At 35.3% G+C, this 12,680-nt stretch overlaps 1 protein-coding gene across 2 annotated transcripts; it reads right to left on the reverse strand.

Moving 5' to 3' along the window:
• Positions 1–880: 880 nt before the first annotated feature.
• On the reverse strand, positions 881–6,804 carry LOC125657969 (uncharacterized). 2 transcript variants are annotated; one of them, XM_048888951.2, is made up of 3 exons: positions 6,329–6,804; positions 2,846–4,227; positions 881–1,310 (listed from the first exon to the last, which is right to left on the reverse strand). In XM_048888951.2, exons 2-3 carry the CDS (start codon positions 4,124–4,126, stop codon positions 1,290–1,292), a joined length of 1,302 nt encoding a protein of 433 aa, XP_048744908.1. In that variant the 5' UTR covers positions 4,127–4,227; positions 6,329–6,804; the 3' UTR covers positions 881–1,289. The 2 variants fall into 2 exon arrangements, with proteins under 2 accessions (XP_048744908.1, XP_048744907.1); XM_048888950.2 differs by having other exon boundaries at positions 881–4,227.
• Between the last annotated feature and the right edge of the window lie 5,876 nt (positions 6,805–12,680).

The raw sequence follows: 12,680 nt of genomic DNA on the forward strand, positions 1-12,680 counted from the left end.
TATTTTTTTATACAATTTCATATACGACGTGTTTATCACTTACAGTATCAACCTCTTCATAAAAACAATACACACGATTTCCTTTCCAGTAACAATTTCTAAGAATTAAGAGAATTTTGTGGTTTACAATAAATTTTCTCTTATACTTTTATGTACGTTTGTGCTAAAAGAGAGATAGTTAAAGAAATTCACAATATTTACAAACACCGCGAATTGAAAAGAAGTCTTGAGCGTTTCCACAAAATACACTACAAGAGTTCCTCTACAATTTCGTAAAACTAAATCATGAATCCACAAATTTCCTCAATTCATCTCTGTAGTTGAACAAAATTGACTAATTTACACGTCGAGCACCACTACTCAATGAAATTCTTCCGTTGCTTGTCAAATTCTTCATTTGTATCTATAACGACCATGATGGAGGCTACACACAGCTAAACCGATCGAGGGGGAAATTCGTACTTCATGGTGTTTATTCGAATTGCATATTTTCCACGACTTTGATGAATGGAGACGATGTATATCATCTGTTCTGCGATAATCAATTGAGCATATGCATGTAATTAAAATAGCTTAATTGTTGTTTTTGGTTCACTGCTTTATCGTGGTACCAGTATTACGTTCTGTTCTCAATGAAGAACATGTATTATCGTGTTGAAGTTTTTCACCTTTTAGTAGAAGTATAATTACAGCGTCTTACAGGGGCATGAAGTAGCAGGTGCGGAACAGTAATAGGGGAAAACGCGGAAACGTACTTAAGTTAAATATATCGAAAAATAAACGTAAAATATAGCGATATGTAAGTGAGGTACTTTAAAGTAAAATTGTATTGAATTACCTTGAATGGGTTGAATGGGTTAGAATTATATTGAAGACGTAACAATTGTATGTACTTTATTCAATAATGACAAATAGATAAAAACAGTGTGGATGGGCTTGTGAAATGGTAAACCTATCATACAAACAAACTACAAATAATGTATATACACAATATACCTAACAACAACTCACAACAGAGTTATGTGCCTTGGGTCAATTTTGTAGCTCAATATTCAACACTTCTTCAAGCATATAATCAACATTTTCCCCACTACGAGACATATGTAACTTTCCAGACATCGCATTTTGTCTTAGCTAGATACATAAAACGCAATAAATGACATTTATACACATGATCGATAATCAAGTCCCAACCATACTTGGCAGCATACTATGCAATGCCGCAACACAAATGAGAGATCTTCATAGAACATTTAGTAGTGGGCTCTTTGTCACCTAAGTTTCTTGTTTCAGTAGTCAAGTCCTAGATACTGTAAATATTCAATGAAATATTTTTTTAAAAATCAAACAAAAACACTAAAACTGGAAACCTTTAATAGGCCACCTTTTCCATTTGCAGACTGAGAGATAAAGAAATAATGTTGCCGCCATGTCAGTAAAGAGTGTTACAGTTGCATAAACTAACGGTAAATGTGGGATTCGTGACGTATTACTGTTTGTGTTTAATAATGGAACCTCTTGAAATTATACCGGCTACAATTAATTTCCTGGAAAATCGACCATAATCATCACGTTGACATTTTCTATGAAAAAATGATAGAATTTTGTGTCTTTGATTATTCCTATTCAAAGTGTATCGATTCACAGACCTCCATTTAATAATTCGAATTTTGTGTCTTAGATCATTCTACTCAGTCTGCAATCTAATATTCATAGCGTTTTAATTCACATATCTCTATTTTGTGGAGAATCCCTTTTATTTCTCTTGTTGAAATGTATGATTCTTAATATCTCAAATTTCGTGTCTTTAAACAATTCTATCCACACCATGTTGATTGCATTTGATACCTGGAAAATCTCTGCGTGGTACGGTACATACATGTGTCATTTATGCCCTAGTGTGATGCAAAGTTATCAAATACTTTCTAACTAGTGTTTGTGATTGCGAGTTTTAAATTCCTGACACATACTTACTCTAATGGATCTGATAAGTGGTATAGCGTTTCACAAAATTACTCCCCTGGGGCATCAGATGTAAAATTATTGTTTTAATTTGATTTAGGATCGTAATAGCAAACAGTGTAGGGACTATCAATATCTCTTCAACGCATCTAAAGAGCACCAGGAAGATTAGAACATTTCAACATTGCAACCTCACTTCCATTACAGTTTAACTTAATTAATAAATATATTGAATGGGCATAAGCAGAAACAGAGACTGTGTTTAAGGTCTTTATCAGCGTTAATATATCATTAGCCAAGTTTTTACAAAAGCTTCAGTGCTACTAGCAAATTATCCTCGCTACATTTACTCATTTGTAACATTAATTAGGCCAATTTTGGAACGTTTCATTTCAGATATCTTGTTAGTTACATTTATTTTTCAGGTGTATAGATATGAAATTAAAAAAAATGAACCAAGCATTTTTATTTCAGAGATGATCTAGAGCGAGTTGCATACTTATCATAGAAAACATATTTAAATTAAAGTTTAGTAGGAAATGTTTCAAGATGAATATAGTTTCAATACTTTTTAACAAACTTGCTGCATGGGGTCTATATCTGCAGTAAAACTAGTATCTAAAAACCATATTCGTGATGTATTTCAGAGAATGAAAACTTGTGTGATATATTGTAAAAATTGTATTGATCTTTACTCAGTAAATTGAATTTTTGCAATATGACTTGTGGATAATTCTCTACAGTAAGGTAAGAGTATATAGTGATAAACAGAGGATTATATACTGTAGCACAGAGCTGCCAGCACATCCACATTAACAGCAAATCTTCACACACTCGTGACTTTGGAGAACTTTTGAGAATCGGATGAATCTGGGGTACCTACTTCTGATTTGTCCTTGTCTTCCAAACTGGTCTCCCGAATGACTTTGAGTGGGGGATCAGACACACACTTGTACGGAGGTGGGGGTCGTTGACATTCAGGATCGGACATTCTTCTTTCCTTCTCTTGCAATCTGATTGTCGGAAATACAGATCTCACTTGAGATTGCTCCTCTAATTTGGTTTCCTTGACCAGCAAGTCTTCTGGATTTTCAGTGACTATCTTGGGAATAATGCTAAATCTCATATCTTTAGTTTCCACCTTGAATCCTTGAAAATCGTGTTTCTTTTCATTAGGAGTGGTGGCAGTGGTTGCTGTTGATATTGTATTTTGTTCTTTATCAAAAGAGGTCTTCGTTGCTTGTTTGATTACCCTGCTGTATACATCGCTGGAACATATTGCAGAGTCGTAAAGCGAATCACTAAATGTAGAGGGGTCTATTGGTTTAGATTCTATACAGACCCTTTGATCGCTCCATCTTACACTATCTAATGTACCAGTCGTAATAAATTCAACTACTGTTTCTGTATTGGAACCGATTTTCTCCTTGGAAACAGTTATATTTGGATGATTTAAGTCCGCGAATACATCACGCAGATCTGACAGCAACATAACTGCATGAATGTGATTGTCTCGTTTTCTTTTAAGAATGATTGGTGCTTCCCCAGTCGGCATTCGTAGACGAGATCGAACTTCAAAGTCCGCCATGAATTCATCTTCGGTAACCATTAGCGTTACTTTGGTGATATGGTAGGGGTCAACTGTAATATCGCTATCACACTGCCATGTAAACAATTCTTGGAGATTTTCTTCGCGTTTTGTAACTCTCAAATGTCCGTCTGCCGTTGCAGTTACACCACAGTGCCCGTAATGATCAGGAATTTTTAGCTTAAAATTAGCATTATTCTTAATTACAAATCCCCTTTGGAAAGAAATATGAGTTCTCGCTTGCGTTTGCCGTTGTGTTTTTAAGTTATATATTTGTTCTTTAGCAGTATTATTCTTGTAGTCAGTCGTAAATAATTCAACTTGCTTCTTTTCCCTGAAATCCTGTCTTAGCGTGCTTCCTTGAAAGTCTCGCGTACTAAACCTTGTGGTTTTATGCTCGAACTCATAAAAGTTCCATGGGATTTCAATGTCATAGTAAGATCGACGTAACAATGGTCCTTGATACCAGCGTGCATCTCGCTTGAGTTCTCTCCATGCATAATCTTGAATAACTGTGTCAAGGTCGATGATGGGACCATATTCACCTGATTCCTCGCTACACGATGAACACAGCATCACTTTGGTGATGACGTGGTACCATTTCAGAACATGGCTGGACACGATTTGGTCCACTCGACACAACTTTGATTTCTCTATGACTGGAAATTAGTAGCAACCTGTAGTTCAGAAATTGACAGAACACATAAAATACATGGTGATAAATAAAAGTAGAACATGTGGAAATATCAGCAAATGCTATTTAAGAGCTTACACAATATTGTCACACCATCAGTGATCACAGTTTCTTTAGAGACATTAATGTTTTTTGAACTGCATTCAGTGAAAGCTGTGCACAATTTAAACGTAAGACTGATTATCTCGCAGTTGACCCCCCGGGAGTACTCGGCTAAATGAAAACTAATCGATTGTTTTCTCTCGATGTCCGCAACTGGTGTCAGGCTTTTAGTAGTGTTATTTTAGTTGTCTTGAATGTCGTCTCGAATGCAAGCAAATCAACGGAATTTAATTTCTCTTTGATCTAATTGCATGATTCCTCTTAAGCTAATTTTGCATGAAATTATTTCCCATTTTCAGTATCTTAGAAATGTGTTTTCATCATGTTTCCCTGGCAGTGGGACTTTAATTTATTTGTACTTTTTATTGTTTTTCTTATATCACAATTACACGCAATGACAAAAATGTTTTAATATATTCTAAATTCAAACATCTATATTGGTGCAATGTCAACATGGCAGAAATACATTGAAGAAAACCTTCGAAATTTACTTCTGTACAGTTATTCAAAGAACCAAACCACCGTTATGTCTGTTTCCTCGATAGCCAAACAATGATAAAGTACTACGATCTTTGAATAATTATTTTGAACCTTATTAAGAATGTTTCAAATAGGTCTAGAGATGGTACTCGACATGTTACAATTTTTAATCCTACATCATGTTTATAAAAGAAAGCAGGATTTCCATCGTGAAGTATTTACACATATCTGGAGAATTTTCAAGCTTTTGTGTTTCCGTATTGGGGTTGTAATCGGTAGAAAAACTTTAGTATAGTGCGGATGGAATGTTAGAGAGATACATGTGTTTTAGATTGAAGTAAGTTTGGACTTCAGCGAGAAGAAATGAAGAAACGTTTCAGTGGTGATCAATGACAGAAGAAGGACTAGATGACGCTAACAAATAGACTGTGTATAGAGCATGTTTTTATTTCTACATCTCACAGGATGGGATCGTCATTGTTAGTAAAAACGTTCAACTATATTTCTTCAAAATCGATTTTTTTTTAAATGAGAGAATTTTGTTTTTATCACAATTCAGATAGCTATACAAAAGATTAAATCTCATGAAATCCTCAGACGTGTCTCTGAACAGAGTAATATGTTTGGATAATGAGAAAAATTCTTTTATTAATAGAATAATATATAGTGACACGACATGTTTGTATAATTGCACAAACGATTCATAGAAGACCTCTGTAATCTTCATTCGTGGACAGTAAATTCATAAACAATGAAAAGTTGATATTGATGAATCATCATTTACACGGTACCATAGCTTTTTCAGGTGCTCAGTCTTGAAACTTTTCAATTTGTATTCTATTTCAAAAAGCAACAAACTGAACTGCACAATCAAAAAGACCTGATATACTTCAAAATCATGTAACAGTTTACACCTTTCCCGAATTCTAAACTTTCAATAAGACAGGTGACATGTGCTGTATGTGATTTTATGTGAAAAAAAAGTTCATAAATGATAGTTTGGTTATTTTCTGAAGGCACCTGGACAATAATAATTCGATAATTTCACCTCACCTAAAATAGAGGTATATCATATCCTGTGGGTTTAAGCTTCCGTGATTACAGAAAGGCGAATATAACGATATAAATCTCATAACTCCTATAAGCAATACAAAATAGAGAGTTGGGCAAACACGGACCCCTGGATATACCAGAGGTGGGATCAGGTGCCTAGGACGAGTAAACATCCCCTGTCGATCGGTCACACCCGCCGTGTTCAATTCCTGGTTTTTATAAAAGGGTTTAACATACATGTACCTTTTCTAAAGGAATACCCTTGAGTCATTCTTTCGAACAAAGTACTTATGAATATGCAAGACACCATAGTAAATTCGGCGAAATAGTATCTATTGCTAATCATTTTTCAAAGTAAAAGGGGATATTGTTTAATTTAAAAAGAACACGTGAATGAGGCACCAGAGTGAACTTAGAATACCAATAACATAAGGAGTTTTTCTATTTACCTGTCTCTCGGGAACGGCTATGCAGAATAGACGAAACTCATTTTAACGTCGTGATCCGGATTCAGGAAAACGTCTATTGCAAAGAACTATCAGTAGAACTATTATTTCAGTTTACCCCTGAGCCATGTTAGAGCTTCATTTCTAAGAATCCAAGAGTTGGAAATCGATCATTTTTCCGAGGAAGTCTTTGGAATATATTACCGGAACTCATGTCACATTGTGGGAATATGCTCCTGTTGGCCACGAGATATGTCACGATTCCGTCTGAAAATTAGTTCTCAGTCACAATATCACAACAAAATATCTTCGCCACAAGATTTGGAAGCCATAACGACGAGGAAATAGGACAGGTTTAAATTAATCCAAATCAGCAGCAAAAAGATTCCGAAAGAATAAGAACAGAGCAGAAGAAAGTGGGTCTAATTATTAGAACGAATGAAATATTAAACGTTTATTGGAGGAGCCGCGATATTCCACTGAAGGGCTTGGGAAGACACTGCCGAGATGCAATGCGTTCTTTTAGGTCCAGATCGATCAGAGCTATCAGAAAAGATAGTAATGAACAAATTTTAGCTGAAAAGCTTACTTCATGTCTTTATGTCTGTGTCTGCAAGTCCATCCACGAGAAATCAAATATTTCTTTATTTTCTGAACAGTATGATTTGGGTAAGCCATATATTGCTTTGAGGCATGTAACAGGTTACATGATAAAACCTTCTTGAAACGGTACTCCTAGAGAAAACGATCAACTAGTACACGGTTGACATGGTATGTTTCCTCAAAACACGTATTGTTGGAATGATTCTTCAACAGAGAACATCAGACACACATCAAATTGATGACCTAGAATTTTCTTAAGCGTAATGTCATGTTGAGATGAATGTTCAAGGCCCCTCGAGTTTGAAATGCTTTGGAGATTATCTTAGTAAACCACAATACCATGGGAATCCGTGGGTGTAATAATAATTCAAAAAGAAAACAACAAAGCAAAGCACATTTTTATTTGATTATGAGACGAGAGAGAAACAGATATTTCAACAGCAACGTTACGGGAGAAATTATCTAAACCATGTGAGGACTAAGCTGTGAAACCGTCTCAAACATATGCCTTATATGCTTATTGCCAAAAACTGCTATTATACTATAAACTTTACCATAAACTTGTTTTCCATTGAGGATATAATGACAAAGTCTGAGGATACATGTAAGTGTGTCTATGTTTGTACACGCATGTGCATTCTAATGCTGTTATTTATGAATAAGAACTGTAACTTGGATATGTGTTTATATATATATATATATATATATATATATATATATATATATATATATAATATAATATAATATATAAAAATACTCCAAATAGAAAGAGTTGATATCACAGTCAAAATAATTCAATAAAAAAGCAGGAAAATATGCAGTTCCAAAATATATTTAAATCACTAGCGCTTTCTAAGACAAACAACTTTGTATTCAATTTTTGTATTCACCTGAGGATGGATGTTAAAATCCAGAAAGCGCTAGTGATTTAAATATATTTTGGAACTGCATATTTTCCTGCTTTTTTATTGAATTATATATATATATATATATGTGTGTGTGTGTGTGTGTGTGTGTGTGTGTGTGTGTTATCCACCATAATTGTCATTTACAGACACAAGTATATATATAATATTACTATTGTCATAAGTATGAAACACTATCGCTATGCCATGCCATTACTATCATTATTGTTAATTGTTTTACACATGGCAAAAACCAATAGTTGTTGTTGATGTGTTGCGCCAGTAAAGAATTTGAATTTGAATTTTGCATTACAATTCGCTCGAAGCATGAATATTACGGATGAAGATTTTTTTTCGGTTAATTTCGAGTTAATGAATTAGGGTATCTATTGCACTAGTTTTATGTGGGGGTTTCCAGCATTTTATGTCGGCGTTTTTCAGCATTCCATTCTGATTGCAAATCCAACTAAAAGTAAAAAAGGACTTCGGTAAACGTTTTGTCATTAGCCCAAAAGATGCCAAAGTTCGATATCTGTCCAATTCTTGTCTGCAAGCGCAATTTTGAAAGTCTCACAGGAACGCATGACATAAAACACCAGGAAAATGTCAATACTTTTATCTACAATGCATCCATCTGATTTAATTCGCCCTGAATAAAACAGGCATAGTCTAAATGTGTGAAAAAATCTCCAGCTATGTCTGCAAAGTGATAAAAGTACATGATTTAGTGGCGTTAGTCACTGTCGCACGCCACGGAATTCCGGACGTGGGTACGCGGGGTTGATAAAAGAATCGAAACTGCGTGGGACATAGAAAAATGTTGCTAAACGACATTGATTTCATATGGACAATGACATCAGCTCTGATCAATCGGTGAAAGATTATCAAGCTAATCGTTAAGTGTTTAATCAAACTGATGGATTGTCAATGGTTTATTTTTGCAGAACCAGCCGACCTTTGATGACTTCCTCAATGAATAACAGTTTTCTTAAGCAAACTGTAACACGACACATCTGAATCTGTCAATAAATGTTCACATAAATCTTCTGTAAAAGTAGTCTGCGATTTTTGTTATGAAAAGGGTCTTGAAACAGAAAAAAAAAACAACAACAAATGTTCAAAAATAGAACATTAAATAAATTCACAGTGCAATTACGAGGGTCTATACTGGGTATTGAGCAATCCCAAATTATGAGCAAAATCAATTATATTCTAATGTTATATTTCGTCCTACGTACCATATGTGGTTATTCCAAATGAATTTAATTTATGGCACGATACAATCTTCTTAAGTGCACGAAAGTGTAGGTCTTACCATTTGTAGTCTTCTATTTTGTATCAAAAGTATATTTAATCCAACGGATAAAAAAAATCATAAATAGCAACCAAAAAAAAAATAAAAAATAAAAATTTTATCATTCGTAAAATTAAAAAAAAAGTTGATATTGTCTATCGCGTCCAAAATGTTATTTTCTAAACATATGTGTTTTACATTATCTTGTCAGAAATGTGAATTGTTTAAATTCCTATATAAGGTGCCTTATTCGTATCAGATACATACATACACACATAAAATATACTTTCTACCAGTCTCTAATCATTATTTTACACCCACAGTGTATATAGTTAAAATGAGTAGTGGAAACTCTCCGGTGCCAGAGCGGAGCTTTTTTAGATCATAAATACAATACTGAAAAATGAATTGACCGATGGGCCTCAACTGTACAAGACCACTCGTTAAATAAGGAACGTTAAAACCACCATTTAAAAAATATTTCTTTTCCGTTTCCTTTTATCAATAATTCAAGATTTCCCCTGGTGATAATGCCTTACTACTTCCTCTAGGGTAATTATCTTAATAACACCCTTTTAAAGACCTTTCTTACTTTCCAAGTCTTTTTTGCACTTAGTTACCCTATACGAAGCTCTCCATATAGTGTCTGTTTCTGAAATTCTGTATTTCAATTCCTTTTCAATGATATGTCATAACTTTCTAATACATTGTACACTTTGTGAAGATTTTTAAAGATTAAAGGAATATATTTTCAGTACTTTATCTATGTGACTCCACCCTCCGGCCTGACCCTCTTGCGCATATTTCACCCAATTTGATAGAGGCCTCCGTGTCGATCATAACTACACATTCACTCTTTAGCGGAATGTGTTAAAATAATCATGCACCTATTTTGCACAAATGTACGTATTACATATCTTCAGGAGAAAAGAAGATGTATCATAATTTTATGCACATTGACTATATATGATTACGCTATTCTCACTCACATTCACTATATGAAAGGTGAAGATAACGAACAGTGATCAATCTCATACCTCCTACAAGCAATACAAAATAGATAGTTGGGCAAACACGGACCCCTGAACACACCAGAGGTGGGATCAGGTGCCTAGGAGGAGTAAGCATCCCCTGTCGACCGGTCACACCCGCCGTGAGCCCTATATCCTGTTCAGGTAAACGGAGTTATCAGCAGTCAAAATCAGTGTGCCAAGAACGACTTAACAATCGGTATGAAACACGTCAGACAGCATTTGACCCAATGATAGGTTGTATTGACGAACTAGATCGTTATAACGACCATGATTAAGCTATTCTCACTTACATTCACTATATATATGATTATGCTATTCTCACTTATCCTGTGGGGATCCTGGTTAGAATAGGTAATCAGTACCCCTTGCTTATCGTAAGAGGCGACTAAATGGGGTGGTCCTTCGGATGAGATCGCAAACCGAGGTCCCGCGTCACGGCAGGTGTGGCATGATAAAGATCCCTCCCTGCTCAATGGCTGTAAGCGCCGATCACAGGTCAAAATTTTGCAGCCCTTCACCGGCAGTGGTGACGTCTCCATATGAGTGAAACGTTCTCGAGTGGGACGTTAAACAATATAAAATCAACCAATCACATCTATTCTAATTTCTTTTTTTTAACAGACCGCCGCGGTGGTCTAGAATTAGGGTGTTCGCCCCGCATGTGGAAGGCCGGGGTTCGAATCCCAGCCGTCACAGACCTAAGTCGTTAAAACAGGTAGTGAAAGTTTCATCGCCAAATGCTCGGCATCAGTGGTGAATGTCACAGGTCCTCGGAGATGACCTTAAAAACGGATGTCCCATGTCGCAGTAGGTGTGGCACGCTAAAGAACCCTCACTACTCAATGGTCGTAATCGCCGAGCATAGGCCTAAATTTGAAGCCTTTCACCGATCTTGGTGAGGTCTCCATATGAGTGAAAAATTCTTGAGAGGGGCGTTAAGCAAGATACAATCAATCAATCAACCTTTTCTTCACAACTTGGAATTCGTGGGATGGGGGATGGGAGTAGTAGAGTACCATATATAATATTGCCTCAAAGAATTGTCCCCCAAACTCTGCTTTCTTAAATCTTAGTAGTCATTCCAGTGGCAATATTCGTAAAAATAAATCATGACGTCATAAGTTTTGATAGTTTTCCTTTACCGATCGGCAATTGATATCAAAATTTTTGTATATTTCTAAAAAAAAAAAAAAAAAAAAAAAAAGGTATCCAAATTCATACCAATCACAAGCTTACATAGCTTTTGTAGGTTATTTTTACGGTAAAAGAAACAAGAAACCCTCCTTTGTTGCAAAATTGCCTCACTTCAGTATTGCATAGAATCAAAGTCCATTTCAATAGGCGATACACTTTTATTCACATTAACTACGATAAACCGGAAATGACTGTGCTTAAGAAAATTTACACAATAAGTGACTAAAATGCAGAAATGGAAGAACTAGAAAATCCCCTGTTAAATATAGCAAGATCAAACCCAATCTATAGTTAATCGATCGTGTATCGTTTGGTCTAGTTGTCGGTTTGAATGTTTTAAATCATTAAGTCATATAACTAAGAAAAACTCGCGTCTTTAATCATTTCCGATTAAATATTGCGCAGTCTCCTAAGATGGCTGACCAGGTACCGTTTGCACTACAGTTAGTTAACTTTAACAGATAGTTAACTTTCAATTAACTCTTACATTTATACAGCATTGGCTAGACATTAATTAACATCTTCGTGCAACAGGGTCCTGGGGCTTACAAAACGATACCTGGTCGACCATCTTTGTAGTCAGCAACTTTAAAGATGGTTGTTCCTAATTGCATTATGATGAAAGGTGAAGATAACAAACATTGATCAATCTCATAAATTCTATAAGCAATACAAAATAGAGAGTTGGGCAAAAACAGTATCATGTACCTAGGGGGAGTAAGCATCCCCTGTTGACCTACCATATCCGCCGTGAACCTTATATCTTGATCAGGTAAACGAAGTTATCCGTAGTCAAAATCAGTGTGCCAAGAACGGCCTTACAATCGGTATGAAACACGTCAGACAGCATTTGACCCAATGGTAGGTTGTATTGGCAAACTAGATCGTTATAACGACCATATGATTTACGAAATGCTGACTTTAAACGAAACTTTTGAAACCCCTGCACCATCAACTTGTTTTGTCAGAAGCCTGTCTCGATTTAAAAACTGATCATACGCAGAACAAGTTCTTGCGTATGGAATCAGTTAAGATATATACACACCGTATGCAGGTGATAATGTAGTATTAATACATAAGTATGGGAAGTTGACGATTGAGAAGCTGAACTCATCCCGTTTGTCATTAAGTTGAGTTGTTAGTTTGCTGTCATATCAGAATAACATTTCCGAATACTTTATAGTGTAACTAACTTGATAGAAAGTGAAACATATTCTGAACATTCAAATCAAAATATTTGTGTAAAGAGTATTGTGAATATCGTTTTTAAAAATACCTGCGAAATATAAGAAAAGATTAATCACGTGATTGGAATATATTATGCA

Source organism: Ostrea edulis, chromosome 9 (assembly GCF_947568905.1).
Source record: "Ostrea edulis chromosome 9, xbOstEdul1.1, whole genome shotgun sequence".
NCBI classification, from domain to species: domain Eukaryota; kingdom Metazoa; phylum Mollusca; class Bivalvia; order Ostreida; family Ostreidae; genus Ostrea; species Ostrea edulis.

What these genes read in the sequence shown, in the direction of transcription:
- LOC125657969 (XM_048888950.2), bottom strand. Translation starts at nt 4,126, where the DNA reads ATGCTGTGTTCATCGTGTAGCGAGGAATCAGGTGAATATGGTCCCATC.